Raw genomic sequence first — 25,767 nt, forward strand, 5'->3', positions numbered from 1 at the left:
CTAAAAATACACACACTCTCTCTCTCTCTCTCTCTCACACACACACATACACACAATTTAAATCTATTTTCTATTAAATCTACATTTATTTCTATTCTTGTGCATGTTATTTCTCTCTCTCTCTCTCTCTCTCTCTCTCTCTATATATATATATATGCACACACACACACACACACACACACACACACCTATATATATATATACATATATATATGTATACTGTATATATACTGTATATACTTTTATTATATTATTTTTTTCAATTATAACATGCACATCAATTTGTTTAAACTTGTTCCAGCATGATCTCATACTATATATATATATATATATATATACATACATACATACACATTAATCATGCTATATTGAAAGTCCCACCATCTTTTAATATAAAATGATACCCATGATAAACTCTGCAGATGGTCCTGTAGCTTTAAAAACTAAGCCAGCAGCTCTAAAGCAACTTTGCTGATCCGTTTAAAGGACGTCCGGTGCGGGAGCTGGAGGAACACTGACAATTAAAGCACAGTTCTGGAACACGGAGCCACTCGGGCTCAGAAAGACGCATTTCCAGCAGGTGAATGAAGGTGTGAATGAAATTAGCTGGAATCTAATTGAAAACAGCCTTCACAGGGCAGATGAAAGTCAGACTGCTAAATGTGCTGCGGTTGGCCTTTAGCCCTCGACATGCATTTGGCTCTTACCATCTGCATAATGTGATGTTAATGGTCTTTTTACAGGAGGAATTCTGGGACGGCCGTTCATAGACGTCTCTTCACTCGAGGATAAAATGTAAAATGGATTTTTATCACCTGCGCACACATGAGTGATTTGGCAACATCTATCCTTTTCTTCCCTTTTTATACCACCATTTAATCCGTATTTAATTAACCTATGATCTTAAATGAGCTTAACTTGATTTTTCACGTCTGTGTTTTTCATTTTTCATTCTGGTGTAAAGTACTTTGAAGCACTACTGTCCATGACATTCACATTCATACATTTTGCAGGCGCTTTTATCCAAAGCGACTTGCATTCATTTTTATGAGTTAATGCATTAACTGGGAATCGAACCCATGACCTTGCATGGTGTTGCTAGCGCTGTGATCAACTGTTTGAGTTACAGGAATGCGTGAAAACACTATGAAATATGCTTAATAAAGCAAAGTTCTGATTGGATGAGCTTTATATAAACCCTGCAATAAGTTTTATAAATTTGTTTACATGTGCATTTATGTACTCCGAACTAAACTTCAGTGCATGCACAGTGAGCATAATTGTCATTTTCGACTTGATATAAATGAATAAAAAGGGTAATTGCAACTTTATTATCTTATAATTCTGACTTTTTCCTTGCTATTCTGAGTTCACTATATCTCACAATTTGCAGATTTTTTTTCTTCGATTCTGAGAATTTGCGAGGACAAAAGTAAAAACTGTAAAATAAAAAGTGTTTTTTATTATTTTATTTTTTTATTCTATGGCAGAAACAAGCTTCCAAAAAAATCATGCTTTTGTAAGTAGAAATTTTGACTTTAAAAGTCGTAATTATGACATACTAAGTCATATGAGATAAAAAAGTCAAAATTATGACATAAGAAGTCATAATTATGACTTTAAAATGACATACTACTTTATGACATACTAATTGACAATTTTATGGCATACTAAATGACATTCTAATTTATGACAAAGTCGAAACTAATGAGATAAAAAGGCAAAAAAAAACAACTCCTAATTTAGTTTTTAAAAAATATGACAATTATGATTTAGTGTGTCAATTTCGACTTTTAAATTCATAATTTTGACTTTTTATCTCATAATTATGACTATATACTGTATGAGTCAGACTTTGTTCCGTGTTTTGTGTGTGTCTTGCTCCCCATGTGCCTTCCATGCCCATATTTGGTCCTTCCCGTTCCTGTCCTTATTTGTTCCAGGTGTCCCCTTTTCAGTTCTATTGATCCCAGGTGTGTCTCGTCATCCCATCATCATGTCATTTGTATATAAAGTGTTCCATCTTATCAGTTTGGGGTCCGGTATTGTGAATGTCTGTATGTGTCTACCACTCCTGCTACGTGTGTTTTCCTGGTTCCCTAGATGTCATTAAAATCTCTTTGTTGATGTACTTTTCGTCTCCTCGTTCCTCGCTCCTCGCTCCACGCTCCCTCACAGTAGCAACGTGACCATCATCTACATCAGTGGTTCTCAAACTTTTTACACCAAGTACCACCTCAGAAAATATTTGGCTCTCCAAGTACCACCATAATGACAAACATTACATTTCAGTAGCGTAGTAGACCTAACTATTCAGCTACAGCTCTGCACAGTTAAAAAATGAGGCAGTTTTATTCCTAATAAGAATATTTATTGTTGTCAGCCACTTTAACATTGTAAATACACAGTTTGAAAATTAACACTGCACTGTGCTTACACTGTGCTTACATACAGGTAAATAAAAAACTTAAATTATTAAATTAAAATATACTGTACCTAAACATTAAATAAAAACTGCACTGTACTTATAAAAAGTAAAAAAAAAAAAAAAAAACTGTACTTAAATGTAAAGTAAAACATGTACAGTACTTGATCAAAAAATTAACACAGGCATCATTTAGCCACCTGGCAAACTTTTTTAAAGTGTTTTAACAGTGTTTCCCAACCTTTCCCAACCTTTTTTTCTTCTGCCAAAATCTCACGATATAAAATACGAACAGCTATGATATTTAAAACGTACAAAAGTGTATTGGCTACAACTAGACAGCAAATGCCAAGACTCTTCTATGCTCTTTATACACACAAAAACATTAGCCTTTATAGACAGCGTTTCTTGAGTAAAGAAAACGCTGTACTTATTCAAACATCAGGGGCCTCATGAATAAAACTTTTCGTAGATTTCATCCTAAATGTGTGCGTATGCACAAAAGCTGGATTTTGCGTACGTACAAAAGTTTTCAGATTTATAAAGCCATGCGTATGCCAGAACCTGCGAAAAATTCCCTTTATAATACCCAGTCAGCGGAAGATTGTGCGTACATGAATCTCCACCCCGTCTCCTCCCCGAAATAGCCATATATGGAGCTTACAACGCCTAGTTTTAATATGCATAACGTCATGTTAGCCAGTACGATGGTGGGGATAGCTGGCTTGTGTGGGTTAGCCGCTAGCCTAGCCCGGATACCTCCGCGCTTGCCCCTCTTCTGCTTCCTCTCACGCCGCTTGTGGCGCCTCCGCTGTGGGCGAGATGCAGTAGTGGGGGTCGGTGATGGTGTGGGCCTCCGGAGCAGGCTGAGATCCCGCAGCTCTTCGGCGTGCGCAGAGTTTAACTCTAAAAATGTGGTTCTGCCGACATCGAGCAGAAACTCACGACTGTATGCGCGCTTAGAGACAGATAGACGCGACGAATACGTACAAAAACACTGCAACTCACAAGACAAAAAACACGAAAACACCTTTCTGTCGGGAGAGAGAGAAGCCGCAGCGTGTGAACGCGCCGCCATCTAAGCATACTACTCTCTGCTCTTTATACACACAAAAACATTAGCCTTTATGGACAGCGTTTCTTGAGCAAAGGAAACGCTGTACTTATTCAAACATCAGTTCTTTATTTACCCTTGCATTGTGAAGTAGACATCTGTCTTCAAACTGCGTGTCGTGGCCATAGACTGTATAAAAACAGGTCGCGGCGCTTCATTCTGAATGGAGGCAGGGTGGAGTTATGAGGTTTGACTGACAATTGGAGGATCCAATGGCGTTGCGAGGTTTAGTCACAAGCTCTTTTGAATGCTTTTCATTGGTTAAATATTTGTAAAACCTACAAACTGACATAACAATGACCAATAGCACTGATTTAAAATAATAACGAAATATAATAGAGATAAGAGATAAGGTGATAATTTTCCATGTCACACCCGACAACAGTGGCTGGGAAACACTGTTTTAACATTAATCATTAATTCGATTTCAAGTTTTCCTTTCTCTTTGGAGTGTTACAAGCTGATTACCACCACACTTTGAGAATCAGTGATCTACATTACTAAGAATATTCATTCTGTGTTGTTGATGTTCCGCGACCACGATGAATAACTGAAGGTAGGAGGGTGGAGTTTTCATTGTTTAGAGCATTTCATTGTTGTTGTCGTCATCAAACATGAATTACAGAAATTACAGACCCCACACTATTTCCCCTTACAAACCTACAGCTATACTCTAATGCAGTTAAACCAAAAACACCAAAAACAATGCTTCAAATAATCCACTTATTTTAATAAAATTACAACCTATCATTTAAGGTTGACCAATATTGGAAAGGGCACGTTAAGTGAATGCAATCCATGTAAAATCAATGAACAGCTTGAATATTTGATCTTTGTATGTGGGCGGGAATAAAACGCCCCTTTTTCAAAGAGACCAATTTTCAGCCAAGGCTGAACAATAAAGTATAACTAACTAATTTTCTGCTGATTGGTCAACCAAAGGTCAAACTGTGCCATTATCAGTTCTTCCTCAGTTCCACGTAGCAGAATAATAGTCCTCTGCTGTATGGATTCTTAAAGCGTTTATTAAAAATACATTTCTTCTTTTTCTCATCAAGTGACCAGACTAACGAATGGCTCGACACAAACTATACCAGGCAGAGCCTAGACAGGGCTTTCTTCTTTGTAGAAATAAATTCACCTACATGTGAAATGGCATCAATTGGGTTTGGGCATGGCAGCTGCATGAAATGAATCAATATAAAAGTTATTAAATTAGTTGTAAATTAAATCTTTTTAAATACCAATACAAAAAAGAAAAGAATAACACATTGATTTGGGTATATTATAAGCCTATGTATCCTAACGTTCATGCAAGAAGTGTCATTCTGACAACCAGAGCAAAACGGAGATTTTAAAGGAAAGGACGTGATGTGTGGCCAAGTATGGTGTCCCATGCTTGGAATTTGTGCTCGGCATTTAACCCATCCAAGTGCACAAACACAGCAGTGAGTAGTGAACACACACACCGTGAACACACACCCGGAGCAGCGGGCAGCCAATGCCGCAGCGCCCGGGGAGCAGTTGGGGGTTCTTGCTCAAGGGTCTCACCTCAGTCGTGGTATTGAAGGTGGAGAGAGCACTGGTTATTCACTCCCCTCACCGACAATTCCTGCCGGACCTGAGACTCGAACCCACGACCTTCGGGTTACAAGTCCGTCTCTCTATCCATTAGGCCATGACTGCCCAAACACATGCATACACTTCTTAGGTTTATACTGTAGGCTTTGTGTTATATTAAAATTGGTTATAAATTGATGCCTCAAAACGACACGCTTGTGCACTTGCATAAATGTACACAGGACTGCAATGTCACGGCCAAGATTTTTGCTTAATAATAAATTACATTTTTGTGTAAAATCGTATGATACTGAACAATACTGACAAATCAGCAGAATGGGGGGTTTTATTCCGGCCCATATGTGGAGATCAAATATTCAAGCTGTTTATACATTTTCTACCTCTGAATGCAAAAAAATCAAGCCGAATTTTAACATTAATTTATATTTAAGTCAGTGATTCCTCTGTGTACCACTAGAGGGAGCCCGCGTACCACCACACTTTGAGAATCAGTGATCTACATTACTAAGAATATTCATTCTGTGTTGTTGATGTTCCGCGACCACGATGAATAACTGAAGGTAGGAGGGTGGAGTTTTCATTGTTTAGAGCATTTCATTGTTGTTGTCGTCATCAAACATGAATTACAGACAGAAAACCACCCACACTATTTCCCCTTACAAACCTACAGCTATACTCTAATGCAGTTAAACCAAAAACAAAACTCCCTTTGCTTCAAATAATCCACTTATTTTAATAAAATTACAACCTATCATTTAAGGTTGACCAATATTGGAAAGGGCACGTTAAGTGAATGCAATCCATGTAAAATCAATGAACAGCTTGAATATTTGATCTTTGTATGTGGGCGGGAATAAAACGCCCCTTTTTCAAAGAGACCAATTTTCAGCCAAGGCTGAACAATAAAGTATAACTAACTAATTTTCTGCTGATTGGTCAACCAAAGGTCAAACTGTGCCATTATCAGTTCTTCCTCAGTTCCACGTAGCAGAATAATAGTCCTCTGCTGTATGGATTCTTAAAGCGTTTATTAAAAATACATTTCTTCTTTTTCTCATCAAGTGACCAGACTAACGAATGGCTCGACACAAACTATACCAGGCAGAGCCTAGACAGGGCTTTCTTCTTTGTAGAAATAAATTCACCTACATGTGAAATGGCATCAATTGGGTTTGGGCATGGCAGCTGCATGAAATGAATCAATATAAAAGTTATTAAATTAGTTGTAAATTAAATCTTTTTAAATACCAATACAAAAAAGAAAAGAATAACACATTGATTTGGGTATATTATAAGCCTATGTATCCTAACGTTCATGCAAGAAGTGTCATTCTGACAACCAGAGCAAAACGGAGATTTTAAAGGAAAGGACGTGATGTGTGGCCAAGTATGGTGTCCCATGCTTGGAATTTGTGCTCGGCATTTAACCCATCCAAGTGCACAAACACAGCAGTGAGTAGTGAACACACACACCGTGAACACACACCCGGAGCAGCGGGCAGCCAATGCCGCAGCGCCCGGGGAGCAGTTGGGGGTTCTTGCTCAAGGGTCTCACCTCAGTCGTGGTATTGAAGGTGGAGAGAGCACTGGTTATTCACTCCACTCACCGACAATTCCTGCCGGACCTGAGACTCGAACCCACGACCTTCGGGTTACAAGTCCGTCTCTCTATCCATTAGGCCATGACTGCCCAAACACATGCATACACTTCTTAGGTTTATACTGTAGGCTTTGTGTTATATTAAAATTGGTTATAAATTGATGCCTCAAAACGACACGCTTGTGCACTTGCATAAATGTACACAGGACTGCAATGTCACGGCCAAGATTTTTGCTTAATAATAAATTACATTTTTGTGTAAAATCGTATGATACTGAACAATACTGACAAATCAGCAGAATGGGGGGTTTTATTCCGGCCCATATGTGGAGATCAAATATTCAAGCTGTTTATACATTTTCTACCTCTGAATGCAAAAAAATCAAGCCGAATCTTTGTTTTTCGATTATTTTGAAAAAAAAAAGAAAAACTAAAAAGGCACCGTTTTCTCATTTTTTATTTTCAATATTAAATCAAACTTCAAATGAAAGAATGATACACGGATTGAACACCATCTTTTTTTTAACTGAAACCTTTTTTTCACTCTCTAGTTTCTAAACCATTTTTTCATCATTAAAGAATAATGGTGTCCTCTCAGAACCTTTTAGGAGACACAGAAGAAGAGGAGTCTGATGAAATGGAAGGATGTGCATAACTTTTTTTCCTGCTAAAAAAAAAAAAGAAAGAAATAAGAGGGATGAAAAATGGAGAGCGTAAGGCTCGGCACTCCTGAACATGTGACATGTGGAAGCAAAAGTAAGCCAAAGTAAGGGCGGGCGACACTCCACCCAGCAGTGAAATCATCAAACTTTTAATGACTTGGGTAATTACCCCTAGTGAGCCTGCTTAATGGCGTACAGCGGACGTCGTTAGGCACAGAGGTCCAAACGCACACACTGGCACACAAACGCAGCTGTGAAAGAGCATGTCAACTGTATGGAAACAAAGCCAAAAGGTACCTAATGAAATCGCGTGCGACAATTTTTCTCTCTCAGCTTAACAAGGAGTTTTCCTGTGCGTGCTTTTGCAGAACTCTTCCCTTGAGTCTTTACTCTAGTGTTCACAATAATACTTTCCATCCTCTGTGAATCAAAGAGCTGTCACAACACAAGAGCACACAGAGCTACAATGGAGTGATGCTGTTTTCACACTGACAGGCAGCACTCATTAAGGTCCTTTGAGACCATCACCGTAATTATAAGTTTTCTACTAGGGGAGTAATTCAAAAGCATGTTACTACCACTATCACACACACTCTCACAAATGAGACAGGTGTACGACATCATCAGGACAAATAATTACAGGCTTGAAGAGCCGTAGAGGAAATCAGAGCTTGTACTGAGTGGACGACGGACAGGTGGAGAGCGAGAGGGGAGGGGGGTTCAGGATCATTCTGTCCTCCTGCGCTATTATGGCAGTCGTCCCCCTTACACAGCTTTGCAATTAGCATGTCAGCCTGAGCTGTTCAGTGCGGCTCACCAAATCCTCTCCTCTTCTTCTTCTCCTTTCGCTGTCATGCCATCCTCCTCCTACAGGCCGCACTTAAGGGGCTTTTAGTAGAAAGCTCCAGAAGGACAGGACTGCATGCATTACAGGACCTTCAGCTCCTCTATATTTCATAAAGTGTGAGCGCGCTGCCAAGTAAGAGCCGAGACGCTCTGTCTTCATTCTCATAAAATAATGCATTCATATCTCTTTCTTCCACTGATGGGACTCAATCAATGATTGAATCAACGTCTGTTGTGTGTTCAGACTTTTTCCTGGTGAATTTTCTGGAAAATCAAAGAGCAAGATCCGATGCTCACCAAGATCTTCCAAACCCCTCGGGGGTGAATAATATTGCAAGATACATGTACAATGAACATCCCGCGGCTTGCCTCTGAACCCATTGTTTTGATAGATACTGCAATTGCGGACCTCTCAACCCCCGCTACGCTCTCCTAAATAAATCCTGATAGGTCAACAGGCTTTCCAAAGCCCTTCTCATAATGATACGAGACACCCCTGCTGAAGCCTGTGCTGCATGCAGTACCGCCACTGTATTTAATTAGGCCACTTAAGGCATTCTCTCATTCTAATGCAATGAATAAAGATAGCTCCCGGCACAGCCGCACAGATAAGCATTTTAATTGTCTTCTTTCAGCGGGCCCAGTATGCTAATGGCCATCTCCCCAGGGTGAGGAGAGCACCCTAGAGCGACTAGGTTTACGCTAGTGAGGGTGAAGAACTTTGTGCGAATGCACGCAAAAGCTCTAATAAAGGGCTTTTCTTTCTCCGTTTGACTCCAAAAACTCTCTGCTGAGCAAGTCGACCACACTCACGGCCGAGCCTGTAAGCCACTGATAACCGCTCTCTCCAATGAGTGCTGTGAAATTCGGATTCTGACAGACAAGAGCGTTATTAATTAACGTGCAGTGTATTGTCTCTTGTGCTTATGTGTGCATGGCAATAAAAGAAAAGGTGGTATTGTGATATGTTTAAAGTTGTGAGCCACAGCGAGAAACTGAATTCTTAAAGGGGTCACCCAAAAATGATTTACTCCCCCTCGTGTCATTCCAAACATGTATAACTTTTTTTTCTTCCGTGGAACACAAAATATATTCTAACACTGTGTTCTAAACAGATGTGATTCAATGTCGCAAAATCCAATAAAATTTATCTTGTCCATGCTAAACAGAGTTTTTGATATAACTAGCCACGATGGCGGTACGTGACGAGCAACAGCGGATTCTATTTTTAAAAATGGTTTCTATTTCTGCGGCATCGCTGGAAAAACAACATACAAACTAAATTTGGGTGAACAATCCCATTAAGATTGGATACACTGAATCAAATAAACAGCCAGTCACAAAGTGATTTTACATTAACTTTCTCTTCTTTTTCTTGAATCTTTCTCCCCTCTCTTGCTTTTTATTTTTTCTTTTATTTTTGCTGATGTTGTAAGCTGGGGCAGATAGTGCAGATGCTGATGTTTCTAGTAGACATCTTTTCTTTGCCTGCCTTCCTATTTGGATCCCACCCAGGACCTGGTGTTATGCTGATAATTGGCCTGTCCTGTAAATTCGAGTTTCTCACTTGGCTGAACTGCTACCTCCACAGTAACTGTCAGAGAGGTGGGAGGAGAGCTGGGGGCAAGGAGGGAGGAGGGCACGGGCTGTTATGTTATCACCCTCAGGAGAGTGAGCAAAACCTCAATTAGCTTTCCGTGAGCATGGCAAGAAAGTTATTTCACCGACGAGACAGTGCAAATGATATTTTGAGCGGGTGTGAATGGGTGCAAGTCTAGCTGGAGAGATGTGGACTGACGCATACTTTTTTCATGATCAAATCCTTAAACATGACAAATGGAGTGACTTCCCCTTTCAAATGGACATTAGACATGCCATGTATGTTTGAGTGGAACTATATGTGCCTCACATCTGTTTTGTATGTGTGTTTTCCCTTCTCTGTAACGACTGTGTCAGACAAAGCGACCAGACAGGACTGTGTTATGTTATTTATATTTAGTGTGAGTAGACAAGGGTGAATTCCAGTCTGTCTCTGTCGCTTGCCAGATCATTGGCACTTTTCTGGGGAAAGGACAGGAAAATAGAGAGAGAGACAGAAGCAGAAACAGGAAGATGGAGAGAGAGAAGGGAACAGCGCGTCCCACTGTCCCTCCTTGTAATGAGAGGGTGCCGTGGTGCAGTGGCTGCTCCTAATTACTACCAAGCAGCTGCAACCACAGGGAGCAATGGACCCTGCCAGGCCCCAGCACAAACCCACCAGTGTGGAGAGAGAGAGAGAGAGAGAGAGATAGAGAGGGGAAAAAGGGAAAGGCCATAGTCGCCCCACTTCACCCCAGTCACCCCTTGCTCCATGCCGCTGCCACACTGACTGGCTCGTACCAGCTCTGTCTGCCTCATCAGCTTGTCCGGACCGAAATTGCAGGGTGGTGTGTGGGAGCCACGTCTGTAAATATGGCTGGAAATGTGTCCCAATCCCTTTTTATGGCTTTTGCTGTGTGTCTATCCAGGAATGTTGGGACAACATGTTTAGCCAATGAACAGATGGCCCAAACTAAGCAATAATCAAATGGGCCTTTCAGGCTTGTTGTGTTTGCTGAATAAAAAAATCACACAGGGATTCAAGTTCAATTGAATCTATCACACAAAATATTCCTTAAATATCATACAGTACCATTCAAAAGTTTGGGGTCTGTAAGAAGGCTCTATTTATTTGAACAAAAATCCAGTTAAAACAGTAATATTGTGAAATATTATTACAATGTGAAATAAATGTAAAATGTAATTTATTACTGTAATGGCAAACTGAATTTTCAGCAGCCATTACAATCTTCACTGGCACGCGATCCTTCAGAAATCATTCTAATATGCTGATTTGCTGCTCAAGAAACATTTCTTATTGTTATAAATTTTGAAAATGGTTGTGCTGCTTAACATTTTTCTGGGTATCTTACTGACCCAAAACTTTTGAACGGTAGTGTAAGTATCCTCAGTTTTACTTTAAGCTATGTATTTACTATCCAAAACTAGTGAAAAAATCTATATGAAAAATCTAAATGACAGATTTCTTACACTCTGATGAATTGACTGAATTATGGCTCTGTCTTGGGCTGGGTTTCAAATGTTCCAAATAAAGGATGCACCAATATTAAAATTCAGGCTGGTATGGCTGATTATGTTGTTTATGGCCAATGGTAAAATCTTATTTAAATTTTTAAAATTGTATCTAAATAAAAATTGTATCTAAAATTTTATCTAAATAAATCAAACACTTAAAAACACAGATTTTAAAAGCTCCAAGTGAATTTATGAATCAAAATTTTATATTTTACATTTACATTAAAATTATAATTAAGTGTTGTAAAATTATTAATATTCTTAAAGAATTAATCTTATCTGTTGAACTTTGAATTGACTTTTCTAAGAAAGTGAGTGTTAGATGACACCAAAAGTAATCTAAATGTAAAAATAGAAGATAGAAAAAAATATTTCTGTAATATCGATCAATCACCAATATGGTAGTGATATATTGTGCATCCCTTATTCCAAATATACCTATGATGTCCAAAAATGCTTTTGAGCTAGCATCTCACTAGGTTCCGAGACACAAGAGTAGTGTGGAAATTAAAAGAGGGATGATGTGTAAAGGAGCTACTGACCTGCCGGTTCCTCTCATCCATGATCCGTGTGATCTGTATCTTCTTCCGTCCCATCTTGGCGTCCTGCTTGGTCTCTCTGACACTCCGAGAATATCAGAAAAACACGAGAGTTTGTCTGCCTTCACTCCCCTAGCACATTTTACTCCACTCTTTCTTCTCGAGACTTTCTCTCTCACTCTATTTCTTGCTGCGTCTTTTTCTTCAGGTGTCCACACCACGATCTGTGAAACTGAATGAGAGAAGGAAAGAGAAAAAGAAAGAGACAGAGACACACACAGAGACAGAAAGAGAGAAAACACATTTTAAACATGCAAAACTCAAAAGAGGAGGTATGATGCAGATGAAAGTGACTAAATGCATAGTGTTCCACTGCCTAATACATGCAGGAAGGATATAAGACTGAGACCCACAATGATTTCTTATCTTCACACCTGCTTCTCTGCAACAGCTGGAGATCGGCCCACTCACATTTATTATTAGTCTCAAAAACTAAAACACTGGATAGTAGATTGGTAATTGTGATGCTAATTCCCCCTATTTTTATATTTAGATTACCACTGTTGATTTCTAAAACTGACTTAATCTTTAACAATCCTAATAGTTCAAATTGTAAAATTATACTATATATTACAGTGAATGCAATGTAATCTTAATAATGTTGTGATGCCTAAATTCACTTTTAGTTTTGTTTTTATTTAGACAAAATATTAAAGAATTTTATTATTTAATATAATGTAATTCTGTCTGTTATCAGCCATAACAAGAAAATAATTATCTGCTTCTTGGTACTGGCCAGGACTTCAATACTCAAACACTTCTCTTTACGTACCCTGCAAAAACATCTACTCATTCCTATCTGTCAACGCTCCAACAGAACTTTCTCTCAAGTGTAGACTCCCTAAAACAATCTTTAATAAGCATCATAATGGCGTCCCATGGCTGACTGATGGCTATGTGACAGACAGTTAACTGAATGAAAGTAAGCAGATTAATAAGCAGAGACGAAAAGCATGTGGATGCTTCCTGCTGACTTCAGGCTTAAAGAGAAGCAAGCCTTAGCAGATAAGCCAATATGACACCAATAAGCGGGTCATAAAGTCATCTGTCTGGTTTCAGAATGCACACAGTGCATAATGTCTCTTCGGTCATCTCGTCCTGTTTTCTTTACTCGTTTCCCTCCTTCCCATGTATCTCTCTGTCTGCATCTCTCTCTCTGACACAACCTAGGACACAAGCACAAACACCCTGGCTCTGCACAGCGTCTCAGGAGACAGCACGCAGGCCTCATTCTCCCTCTCATAAACCCGGCTGCTGCCAGCTCTCACTCCTAAGATGATTAAGAGTGCACCCAGTCTCGGGCTGACATTAGTTTAAATCCTCTGGGCCAGATGAGGCAATTCACAAGTGAGAAAGAGCGTGGAAGCCAAGTCAAGAAGGTTCAGAGCACAGTTTGCCCCCGGGGAGCCCACGAGTCGCTCCCTCTCCCACTTCTGTCCCTGTCTCCCCTTGCTAACCTGCCCACAAAGAGCTGGCTACCTCTCAGAGGAAGCATTCATCATCTCCGTCCAGAATGGACACAGATGAACACGTAAATAGAAAATGCCTATGTAACCACATCTCACATCTGAGAGACGCTGAGGGAGGGCAGAAACTCTCTCCTCCAGAGAGGCCGAAAGAGCGCGACGCGCTTTGTAGCCGCACAATGCCAGCAAAAAGATGTGGAAGTTGATGACCAGGAGGCTGTGAGTGACCCACAGGAAATAAACACTTTAATTACTGGCTGAACAGAAACGGGTCTTTAGGTGTCTGCAGGTCTCTATTAGGAGTGAGATCACGCTGTCTGTCCACAGAAGGCAACTCTGACAACAGGCAGGCAAAATCAGACATTTCCCTATACCACATCACGCCAGGCCCCTGAGTCAAACACTGTTCTTTCTCAGTCACCATGTCCCCCCAGCAGGAAGGAAAAACAGTCAGCTCTTCGTTCGACGCTCATCCTCACGACATGTGCATATTGTTTGTTATGAGTGCCAGGCATATTCAAACTTTCATGATGAAAATGTGTTTAGAAAACTTATACAACAATGGAAGTTTTTCCAGGGTGATTTGAGTAAGGTGACAGAATGCAGAGTGGATTGACAGAGGGATTATTCATTTATTATTTATTACCATTATTATTATTAATTTAATCATTTAATTTTAAAGATATACACTATTGTTCAAAATTCAGTGTATTTTAAAATGTAATTTATTTCTGTGATGGCAAAGCTGAAATTTCAGCAGCCATAACTCCAGTCTTCAGTGTCACATGATCCTTCAGAAATCATTCTAATATGCTAATTTTGTGATCAATAAAAAAAATCATATTTTCAATACTGAAAAACCTTCATGGTGGAAATGTGTTTACAAAACCTACAACAATGAGAGGTTTGGGGGATGATTTGTGTTGGGTTGAAACTATGTTGAGTGGATCGACTGCAAATGCATCACAATCTATTCACTGTCGATGAACAACTTTAAGAGATTAAAACCGAACGGTTTATTTGTTTACTTTTTAATCAGTCAAACTGAAATGAAAACATTTGGATTAACCATCCGAAGCGTACGAGCTGCTTGATTGAAAATTTACATGGTTGAAGCTGGGGCTTTATCTGTGTTTGTTGTGTGCATAACAATGCTGTTCTGCTTATCCAAACACAGCACAACATAATTACATGTATCCAGGCTTGTAGCTCTAAATCGTATTTGTGAGCTGTCATGCTCGTCTCAGAGACTGCGGGTCCAGAAGCATAATGCATTGTGTCATGACATTTCTGTCAACTTAACAGACATAGACAAGCTACGGTCCTGCAGCGCAGGCAGGCTGAGTGAAGCTCTGAAAGACTTGTGTTGTGCACGCCAGAACGGGACTCCATTACCTCAAGAGTGTGTTTTGTTGATCGTGAGTCTCTGTTTATTTCTATGAGACATTCTGGCACACTGGTGGAGAGGTGGTGTCTTGTACAGAGATACAGAAGAATGGATGTCATTTGGCCCTGTTTCATAAGGCCTGGTTTCACTCAGGTTGTACATGAGCCTAGACATTTGTTTAGACTATAATGTTAATTTAATATAAAATTACAGAACATGCACAATTATAGAATTCATTCAAATTAATTATAGACAGAAGTAATCAAAAATATGGGGTTGGTAAGATTTTTTTTTTTTTTTTAAGTAGTCTCTCATGGTCACCAAGGCTGCATTTATCAGAAATGCAGTAGATATTTAGCACTTTCACATAGAAAAACAAACGGAAAAAAAAACAGTCTGGTGTATTCTAGTTCATTATAAACACTTGTTCTCTGATTATCTCACTGTACTGACTGTGTTGATGATATATTGTACATGGCTTATCTGCTACAGTCATATTTATCTGAAGGGAGCAAATGTTTTACACATTTACAGTGAGTGAGAATGTGCACGTGTAAATAATCTCTCCTTCTACCAGCCCTACAGATTCTAGCTTTCGTGACAAACAGGGAGTTTCTTTATGGTCTTTATGAAGAAAAAAGTGCCAAGAGCATGATCATTTAATGCTGTCAATCACAATGATAATGATATATAAACGGCTGCTTAAACCTCATTCCAATGACAATGCTTCTGGCATCTCTCCTCCTCCCTCACTTCACCTTTATTTCCTATAATTAATCTGGTCCAGGAGAGTGCATTACTCTCGAGTCAAGTCGAGTCAAGCCCCTTCATTCCAGACAGCCAGAATAACCTGTTTACCTCTCAAATCACTTTTAAATGGATACTGTGCTTGAAAATGAAAATTCTTTCATAATGTACTATGTCTTCTGCAGAACACAAAAAAGGAATAATTTTGAGGTTCAGACAACAATTGGACCCCATTTACTTTCATTGTATTTATTTACAAAAAAAAAAAAACACATTTTTAAATATCTTTTGTGTTGCACAGAAAAACACATACAGATAATTTAGTAATAATAAATGTAGTCTAATATTTAGCATATCTCAAAATAAATTTACTTGCAATATAAAATGAATAATTTAGACAAAATTGTGTATTAATATGTGAATTTTAATATCAGTTTATCAGTATTGGCCAGAACTTTCATATCAGCGTATCCCTATTAAAGATTACATGAAACTTACATGAAATTGCCTCTCTTGCAGTCACAATTTGTGACTGTGGTCAGTGTGGTTTATTACGGTTTACCTCAGATCAGCATAAAAGATACTGTATGTAGTAACCTCATAGCTGAATTCAAAAGCAGAAATCACATAAAAAACACAATAAGCAAAAAAAAAAAAAAAAACTGTCTGAGCTGAGTTTATAGAAAAGTAGGGTGGAGGCACTGGGGCTTGCTGGCTGTGGGTGGGATCCACTAAGGGCCTGTTGGATCACACCAGCACTCCAGGACATGGGCAGCAGAGCCAGCAATTCGAAACCACCGCTGATTACATCAGCTCTCCTGAATATTACACACTCTTTTACTGCACACTATTAAGCCAAAAATGAACAGCAGAGAATGTAAAACTATGTGAACATTAAGATAATGTGACATGTGATGTAATTTGTGGCAACAGTACAGTTCTTGAGTAAAACATGCAATAATATATTTGCAAAAAATGCATTCCAAATGCGCTCTCTTGATGCGGTGCACCTGGTCAAAAGTTTATCTTGATTTAAACCAGTCCAGCATTTTTGAAAGCTGCTTATCAAACATCTGCAGTCACTATGATCAATCAGCAGGGAATATGTCTCTATAGGAGCAACTGCCAGGGCCTGACATGAAAATCAATAGGAGTACATGACCCACAGAATGTGCACAGCAAAGCCGATCTCTAGTGAGACATGTCCATGTGCTCACTGCGCTGACCCTGACCTCGCTACACATGGGTTGTTCACTTGCTCACGAACGAACACAGGTGTACATATGGGGCAAACACACTCTTTCACACACATTGAGAAAACTTCTCTTGTCTAACGTAATATAGGTTTGGTTTCCATGTGAGATATTAAACATCTCACACAGCTCAAGATGTGAAGAGGAGAGGCCCCACCTGACATGCTGACACTCCCTTGTCTTATAAACAAGTTAACTCCCATATCCTTCATACTGCTCGGGAGGATTGTGTATTGTAACTGAGATGATCCCATGATGAGAGGGTCTATATGAATGTAAATGATTGCGTTGTGCATGCGTGAGCGAGTGGGTGTGTGTGTATGTGAGAAAAACAAGCCGTGTGTTAGTGACAGGCATCTCACTGTCTCTCCCTTCGGAACACACCAATGTGAGAGTGGGAGGGCTGGTACTGGGGTCAGGCCTTTTCACACTCAATAAAACATGCCCTACTCCCACCGTAATTACCGCACACATACACACACTCACACACTGTGTTCCCTCATCTGCCCGCCAAACCATTACTACCTCACTTTTACACAAACCTATCATTTTGGAGAGTGTTCCTCTAATCCCTTATCTGTTTAAACTGGGGTTTCCTGAACTATATTGAAAACATATCAAGAATATGAGTGACTACAGGCTACAAATAAACTTCCATGTACTGTATATTTATAGAGCTCAACAAGTGTGAAAGTGTTTTCCATTGAAAAAAGTTTGTTTACACATTCAATTGGAGTCCAAAAGTATTTTAAAAGTATAAAGTATTAAAAGTATTTTTTTCTGGCAAATAAAAAATGATGCCAAAAATAAAACAATTTTAATTTAATTTTTTTTTAATAATTAAAAACAAAAATCACAGATCATGCATAAATTGACTACTTCATAATGGCTAATTCTGAATTCTTGTTTTTATTTTAAATGTTAACTTTTTGAAAATGTGAAAATGTAAAAAAATATAACAAAAAAAATATATTAAAATAAAAATTAATAAACTATATATACACGTTTTATATATATATATATATAAAATTACTACTGAATTATTATAGGAGTAAACTGAATTTTTAGTGAACAGCATCTGGCAATATAAATCCAATATCAATATAAAAAAATCCTCCCTACCTTACTTCAAATGTGTAAAGTGAAACCTAGTGACGGCACTTGAAAAAGAAGAGAGGGTCACTACTTTTCAGACAGTGTCCAGAATCTCGGACACCACCATGACAGCGTAGTTTCCTGTTCAAAGCCGCCCTGAAAGCTCAACATCCCAGAACAAGCTGTGGGCAGAGCGCACTCCCTACATCCTGCTCCTCAACTTCCTGTTTTTCAAGTCCCTTCAGATGACCAATAGCAGCCAGCCAATGGCAGCCAGAGACATTAGAGAAAGAACTAGACAGGGTGGGAAAGAGAAAGCGAGAGGAAGAGAGAGAGAAGAAAGGGGGAAAAGGCGCCATTGGGACAAGCATCTGCTCTGATCCTTCCCCTTGTTATCTTCCGGTCTGTAGGAGACTAAACAACTACACAAGTCCATCTCCTGTGTATTCTCCCACCATGTTTATTATGTTTACAACCAGGGCCATTTCGCAGGCGACTCCAGCACGCTCTTCTTTCTCTCTGGCTCTCATCTTCTCATCTTCTCATTCTCTTGTTAAGTCTCTACATTCCCTCACCTCTGTTTCCAAGGCAACTAATGAGATATAATTAATAAGATCCAGCAAAGGGGTGTGCGTGAAGAAATGAGTGAAAATGAGGCTCGGAGAAGGAGCGTGTGCGAGCGCAGATGGAATAACGCTGCACGCGCTCACTCGTAACGAACTTTTCACACCATGTTAACTTCCTTTTAAAACATGGCTTAAGGTGATGTTATGCGGCAGGACAAATGAGTTTGAAACACATTCCACATTCTTCTCAAGTTGAGATGATCAGGTTATGAGCACTGTTTCAGGAAAATGGTACATATGTACATGTCAACAAAAAAAGTGCCCTGGAGGGGAGACTGAAATATGAGGAATCTTACACAGGCGTGAACTAGAGATTTTCTACATTTATATTTCAGCATTTCATTATGCAAAATATAATAAGAGAACAGAATAACAAAATAGGGCAGGGTGTGTAGATAATGCTTGAGGAGAAAAACTAAATGATCATATATAAAACGGCTTTAGAGAATCTAATTTAGACGTAACAGGATCAATCTGATAGATTTTGCGATATATTGGCACACAATAAAACCTAGGAGGCCACATTTGCATGCTAAATCTTATATGTCAATGACTGATGTTCTTAAAAATGTGACTAATTCTAAACTCGTCTTGTTGTCATTCAAAGCTGATGTCATGCTTAAATCTGGAAACTTGCAGTTTGCGTCACAAAAAGGAAGGATGTGATTAAAAATAAGCAAGTTTCATTTCACACAGCGGAAAACGACAGAGGAGGTGAATATTTCCTTAAAGGGGACTTTATACAATACTATTAGTGAAATATGATCTAAAGACTTATCCCTAGAGCTCCAAGTTACTACGTATGTGACGGAAGACTGTGTCTATCCTTGGCTGACCCAAACAAAAAGCTGTATTTGGAAACCGTTAAACAGTTCTGAGAAACAAAGTCCTGTGTAACCAAAAAAAGACATTTCCAAGAAAACAAGTTGACACATATCAACTTTGCACCATTGATACTGCAAATCCCTCATTCAAACCCTCTGCAGATGTTTACAGATTCTAAATTTGCTTTGCGTCTCATCAGTCTGATCTCTGTCATTATCTCTGTGATATAGATGTTGTTCATAGCGTTTGTTTGATGAGTAGCTCTCTGATACTGCTGAGCAGGCAGCCATTGGGTGGTTAATCTCTGCTAATGACTTCACGCTCCATTCAACAACTCTCCTCTGACCGTGCTATACTCCCTGTCCGGATCAATGCCAGCCGAGACGATCTTCCGCACAGCTCGTGTATAACTATAACAGGGGAGAGCTCAATGTCAGAGGCAGGGAGGTGAGCGAGAGAAAGCCACTTCTCACCTCCAAAATGTCATCACCACATCCAAACTCTCCCAGGCTTGAATGGCAGTAATAACAGCAGGCACGGTCACAAGAGAGAAAATCCCTAAAATGCATTATTAATCAGGTTTCTTTTACACAGTATTCTTTAAATTTTACCAACTGTGAAGAGGTTTTTACATTTATAGGTAAGTGTCAGTCAATGTTACCTATGTCATCTCAAAGCGCCAATTATCATTAACTTGAATCACTTCTGTTCACCTTGTTGCTGCCTTTAACTTTCTTAATCAGTTTCTATCCAATTTTGCGACTTTAATGCATCAAAATGTATTAAGCAATTTGCGATTAAAACAGCAAAATAGAAACTGGCATTTATTAAATGTAATCAATTACTTCATTTATAGTTAATAAAAAGCAACAGCCTAAGTTCATAAATAAAACAATTAATTAATAAATTAATAGAACATTAACCGTGACCCTATATATGATCCTGGACCACAAAACCAGTCATAAGGGTCAATTTTGAAATTGAAGATGTATACATCATCTGAAAGCTGAATAAATGAGCTTTCCATTGATGTATGGTTTGTTAGGATAGCACAATATTTGGCTGAGATACAACTATTTGAATATCTGGAATCTGAGGGTAGGGTCGGGCGATGTCTACCAAATTGGCATCAGACGACGTCTACAGTGAAACATCGTGATGGACAATGACATCGGGGGGCGGGGTTAGAAGGTGTGCCCGAAGCGTGAATCGTATGCAGAAAGGCATGGAAAACAAATAACACGTTCTACGGATCCACTAGAGGGACATGGTTAGCCGCTTGCTAGCGGTAGACTATTACATTACAGTACAAATTCACTTACCACATTCACAGAGTAAGGAGAGATGACTGATAGGACAATGGCGAATGATTTGCAGATACTGAGCACCACTGACAAATATCTAATCTTGTAAAATGTGTGGTAGGTACTGCCGCTCCATAGTATAGAGTCCGTGTGATCGCGAATCTCGAAAGTGAAAGTGAAAGTAAAATGAGATCGCGCATTCGAAAGTGGTTTCAATGCCCTGCATAGTAGTAGTGGCTCCCTGATGCCCGCAATTTAGTGTAATTACCCAACGATATAATTGCGAGAGAAAGTATTGAAATATTTTTCTTTCCTCCCATCTCGTAGGCTATTTATTCCCTTTAGGGGTTCCGTAGTACACATGACACGTAGAACGAACATGGTATTTGGATTGCGGGGGGGTTGGGGGCCACGATGCCGGCTCAACATCGTGATGTCTATCAGCCATTGGCGATGGACGATAGGATGCGGCAGACTGCGGGGGGTACGGGGGGGGGAGAGATCACAATGCCGGCTCAACATCGTGATGTCTGTCAGCCATCGGCAATGGACGATGGCATCGTCTATCGGCCCAACCCTATCTGAGCGTACAAAAAAATCGAAATATTGAGAAAATCGCCTTTAAAGTTGTCCAAATGAAGTACTTAGCAATGCATATTACTAATCAAAAATTAAGTTTTGATATATTTACAGTAGGAAATTTACAAAATATCTTCATGGAACATGATCTTTACTTAACATCCTAATGATTTTTGGCATAAAAGAAAAATCAATAATTTTGACCCATACAATGTATTTTTGGCTATTGCTACAAATATACCCCAGCGACTTAAGACTGGTTTTGTGGTCCAGGGTCACATATAGGAAAAGCTGTTTGGAGAATGGATAGATGAATGGATAAAAAAATTTAACTTTTATCAACCTCGATTAAGTTTTTTATGCAATCTGGAAATGTTATTCACATCTTAAGGCTGGAAACTACACAACTTTTAAAATCTGAACAGATTTTAAAACGATAGGCATCATACACTTACTGACTTTGTAAGTAATCACAGAGGAAAAACTGGGCATCATACACTAAACGAATGAGGATCATACACTACCAGACTTTAAAGTCACTCCAATCACAACAAACTCACACAGAAAAATGAGCCTTGTTCCTAGGAGACACGTGACAATAAAAACAATGTGTGTTCTGTGTTCTAAAATTTGCTCAAAATATCAAACATGTTTGCTATCCTCTGACTGGATGGAATCACTAAATGCTGGAGTATATGGCACAACGTACCCAGATTTTTGCCGATTTACAGTCTGGAGAAGTTGATGCTAGTTGCCGAAAGTCAGAGCCATTCTGCGGATTTGAGTTGACAGATTTCATAGAAAATCGCGTAGTGTATGATGGTCACAGACTCCGATTTTTTTAGCTTCAGACTATGAATCCAATGCTATTTTTCCACCGATATTCCAAAATTTACATTAAAAATATACTAGAAACTACGCTATCGTCATGAATAGAATGTCTATTACTTAAAATTATACAAACATACAAATACAAACATGCTACATTCACAGTGAGCAAATGCAGAGCGCACACTAGACGTGCCCACAATCAATCAAGGATATTAGCAAGGTCGAGAGCTGGGAGAGGGGCAGACTACACAAGGTGACTTTGACTGAGAAGATGCCTTGGGGGCCGTGCTGAAAAAGCCATGGAGAAAACTTCAATATGGCTCTTGTTCCCACCTCTGTCCCCGCCTTGATCATCCATTACATCATTTTCTTTCAGCACTTGCTCAATATTTTAGAGAAAAAATGGCAAAGACATCTGAAAATGTAGAAAGTCACAAGCAGAAAAGAAGAAATAGTGCAACTAGCCTCACTTAAAACTACCCTTTGATTGCACAGTCGTTATAGGTGTGACGTGCTACTGTGAAGTTCACTCTTCAGCACATGGTAAATGTCATGACTGATTTAAAGCAGGCACTCGTTGTGCACTATCTGTGTGTGTGTGAATATGACAGGCAATAAGAAAAGGACAAAAGAGGGGAAAAAAAACTGTTTCACTGTAATGAAACAAGAGAAGTATCACTATTCTCTTCACCACCACCCACCCCCTACCCTCTGGTCGTGTGCGGTAGCTGCGTTGTAACATAATTACTGCTGGGACACTCATATTCCCAGTGATCCATTTGCGTCAGTCAGGTTTCCAAGCCGAGCCAATGAATGGATTCTCAGTTTCTCAAGGATAAAGCGATGACCCTCTCCGAACAGTTAGATCTATTTCATGTGGGGAGACCACTGCACTGGGTACACAGTAAATTTGCCCGAGTAAAATTTAAGAAAATGTAAGAAAATTTTACTCTATGCCAGATAACATTTGGTCCCTCTCTGAAAAGAGTAAAAGTTACTCTTTTGATAGAGTTGTTTTTCCAGAGTTCATTTTGCTCAATTTAGTGTTAATATTTTACTCTTTCCTGTTATATTTGACTCTATTTAGTGTTTTTTTAAATTAACTCTTGTACTATTTTACTCAGTTCAGAGGTAAAAGAAATGGACTCTGCGACTTTTTAACTCTGTTCAGAGGAAAGTCAAATTTACTCTACCACAATTTACCTCCCCTCCAGAGTTGTTTATCATCAATTATGAGTGAACTTTAATGAATAACTAACTCTATCCAGAGTTAATCTTCTAAATTACACCCTTCATGTTTTATCCTCAAAAGCCCTAAAATATAAATGAAAAACGTATTTTTCAATCTGAAAATAAAGTCAACAACAAACTGTATACTCATATCTCAATTTTATTTTTCAAGCTCCTATTTAAACAGTATTACATTTAATTCACTTGTGATTATGATCACTTGATGGTTTCAGCATCTATATCATAGGCAGTGTTTTACAGAAAGCTATACACAATGGTCAATTCCTGACAGTATGAAGTTCTTAAGACAAAGTGAGCTTTGAAAAGCTCATCAACACAGGCCAGTGAATTAGAGGCCTTACAGGGTAGAGCATGTTGGACAATTACAATAAAACAAGACTGGACCCTACTTCTCTTCAGCCCAACAAGTAGATACAGCTGGAGACTCTCCAATGCTATCCAAGTGCCCTTGGATACTGGTAACAGTCTGTGAAAGGATGAAAACACATTTTTACAGTTAAAGTCAAAATACAGCATGAATAAAGATACAGTGAACCCACAAGCAGCAGCGGTCGATGGCCGTGATTAACAGTAATGGCGGATCAACGAAGGGAGGAGAACAGTTTGGGGAGGAGTCACAGTTACTCTATAATTTTGCTCCCACTCTACTGACACATTTTACTCTGTACACTCAAAATAGAGTAAAAACAACTATTTTTGAGGAAAAAAAGATTAACTCTGGAAAAACAACTCCGCCATTTTTCCTGTGTAGGTGAACATTTGCTCAGGTTAATTGTGACTGGGATCTATGATTTTGGAGTCTATAATAAAAGTGATGGAACTCCAAGCCATCAGTTTAGTGAAGAGGTCTTTAAAAGGGTATCAACTAAACAACTGAATACTTAAAACACACTGTGTTCAACGTTTAACTATATTGGCCTACTTCCAGCAAAAAAAAAATTTGTGGCAAGAGAGTTTATTTATCATGATCTACAGTAAAGACAACAATATGACAGACTCGTTTAGCTTCCATTATGTGACATTTCCGAATGAAACTATTCCAGTGGGAAATTATCTTTAAAAGAAAAATCTCTTCGCATCATTTTCTCAATTAGTTTTTATTTTTTCACCCAAGCGACCTTCAGCAGAAAAGAAAAGTAATTTCAAAGGTGGAGCAAGTTTTAACATTTTGATAAAAAAATTATAAAAACATCAATCTTTTCTTTACAGTACAGTACTATGCACTGATGAATCACTGAGATCAGACATTTATTAAAACAGTGTGTTTTTAAAATATTATTTTAAGATAAACAATTATAATTTATGGAAAGCCCACTTTTTATGATCCAATCAATTTCCGATGCATAAAATTAAGCCCTTATTATTTTTTTATTATTACTATTTCACTCAGAAATGTGTCATCACAGGAGTAAAAAGAGTTGTGAATGCAATTTCATGTTCTCTTTAAGTGGGTAACAAAGCTTACCACTAAAATAGCAGGGTCTTTGACTGATGTGTGATCATCTTTGACATCATATCTACACCAGCTCACTCAACATTTCCATCACAAGAGAAATCAAAAAGAAAAAAACTGTGAGCTTGTCTTGAAAATAATTTCATCAGCAAAATCCATTATGACAGTATGTCAATGTGCTGACACAATGTCTTGACACAAAAGTCAGCATAGGATTTTTCTTACTCCCCACTTTGGTGAGTCTCTCAAGAGTATTATTAAACTTTATTTAAATATGCTCTTTGACTGTACATTTTTTGTAAAAGGTTATAGACTGTAAAATTACAACAGGAGTTCACAGGTCAAACATTGGCACTAAAACTTTCAGATTCAACTAATCTTTCAAGTTTTTTTGTTTTTTGTATTATTTTTATAAATCTGTTGATAAATGAAACATGCTCTGTGTGATTCATTTCAATTACATGATTTTTACAAAGATTTATTCTGACTTTTCTCTCGTTCTCTCACCCACTCTCTCTCTCTCTCTCACTCTCTCACACACACACACACACACACACAGTCGGTGTGATCTCTAGATGTTTGCAAGAAAGAATTATTCTTGACTTGTATGAAGTGATGGCATGTGTTCCTGGCTCTCTTTGCATGACTGTCCATCAGAGAGTCATCACCAGAGATAACTAATCCCCCACTGATGCACAAAGTGTCTGCCCACCCTCAGAACTACCCCCAATTTTGCCCAGAGCCACCCTGTGAGCTGTGTTAACTGGCATGGCGGTCTTTTGATGTTGCACAGATCTCAGTTCAGAAATGATAAACAGGGGAGATGAATTGAGATTTTCCTCCTCAGGGAACAGTGAAGCATGAGTATTAAAGATGCCGTGCATTAAAGGCACAATATGTAAGATTTTTTTATTAAAATATCAAAACCACTAGAACAGTGCTATATATTTTGCTGACTTGTGTACTTACATTATCCCAAATGTTTCAAAGAATGTTTAAATCCAGAGAA

General features: G+C 38.7%; 1 protein-coding gene across 16 annotated transcripts in view; it reads right to left on the minus strand.

Annotated features, from left to right (window-relative positions):
• Window positions 1–25,767, minus strand: part of LOC107690382 (myocyte-specific enhancer factor 2A-like) — a 113,986-nt gene that overhangs the window by 69,275 nt on the left and 18,944 nt on the right. For 14 of the 16 annotated variants that reach the window (XM_016488708.1, XM_016488706.1, XM_016488704.1 and 11 more), the window contains one exon: window positions 11,885–12,113. In XM_016488708.1, coding sequence (XP_016344194.1) covers window positions 11,885–11,938 — 54 coding nt within the window. In that variant the 5' untranslated portion in view covers window positions 11,939–12,113. The remainder of the gene's footprint in view (window positions 1–11,884; window positions 12,114–25,767) is intronic. The other 2 variants (XM_016488693.1, XM_016488697.1) reach the window with 1 other exon arrangement.

Source organism: Sinocyclocheilus anshuiensis, unplaced genomic scaffold, assembly GCF_001515605.1.
Source record: "Sinocyclocheilus anshuiensis isolate Anshui unplaced genomic scaffold, SAMN03320099.WGS_v1.1 scaffold609, whole genome shotgun sequence".
In the NCBI taxonomy this organism is placed as follows: domain Eukaryota; kingdom Metazoa; phylum Chordata; class Actinopteri; order Cypriniformes; family Cyprinidae; genus Sinocyclocheilus; species Sinocyclocheilus anshuiensis.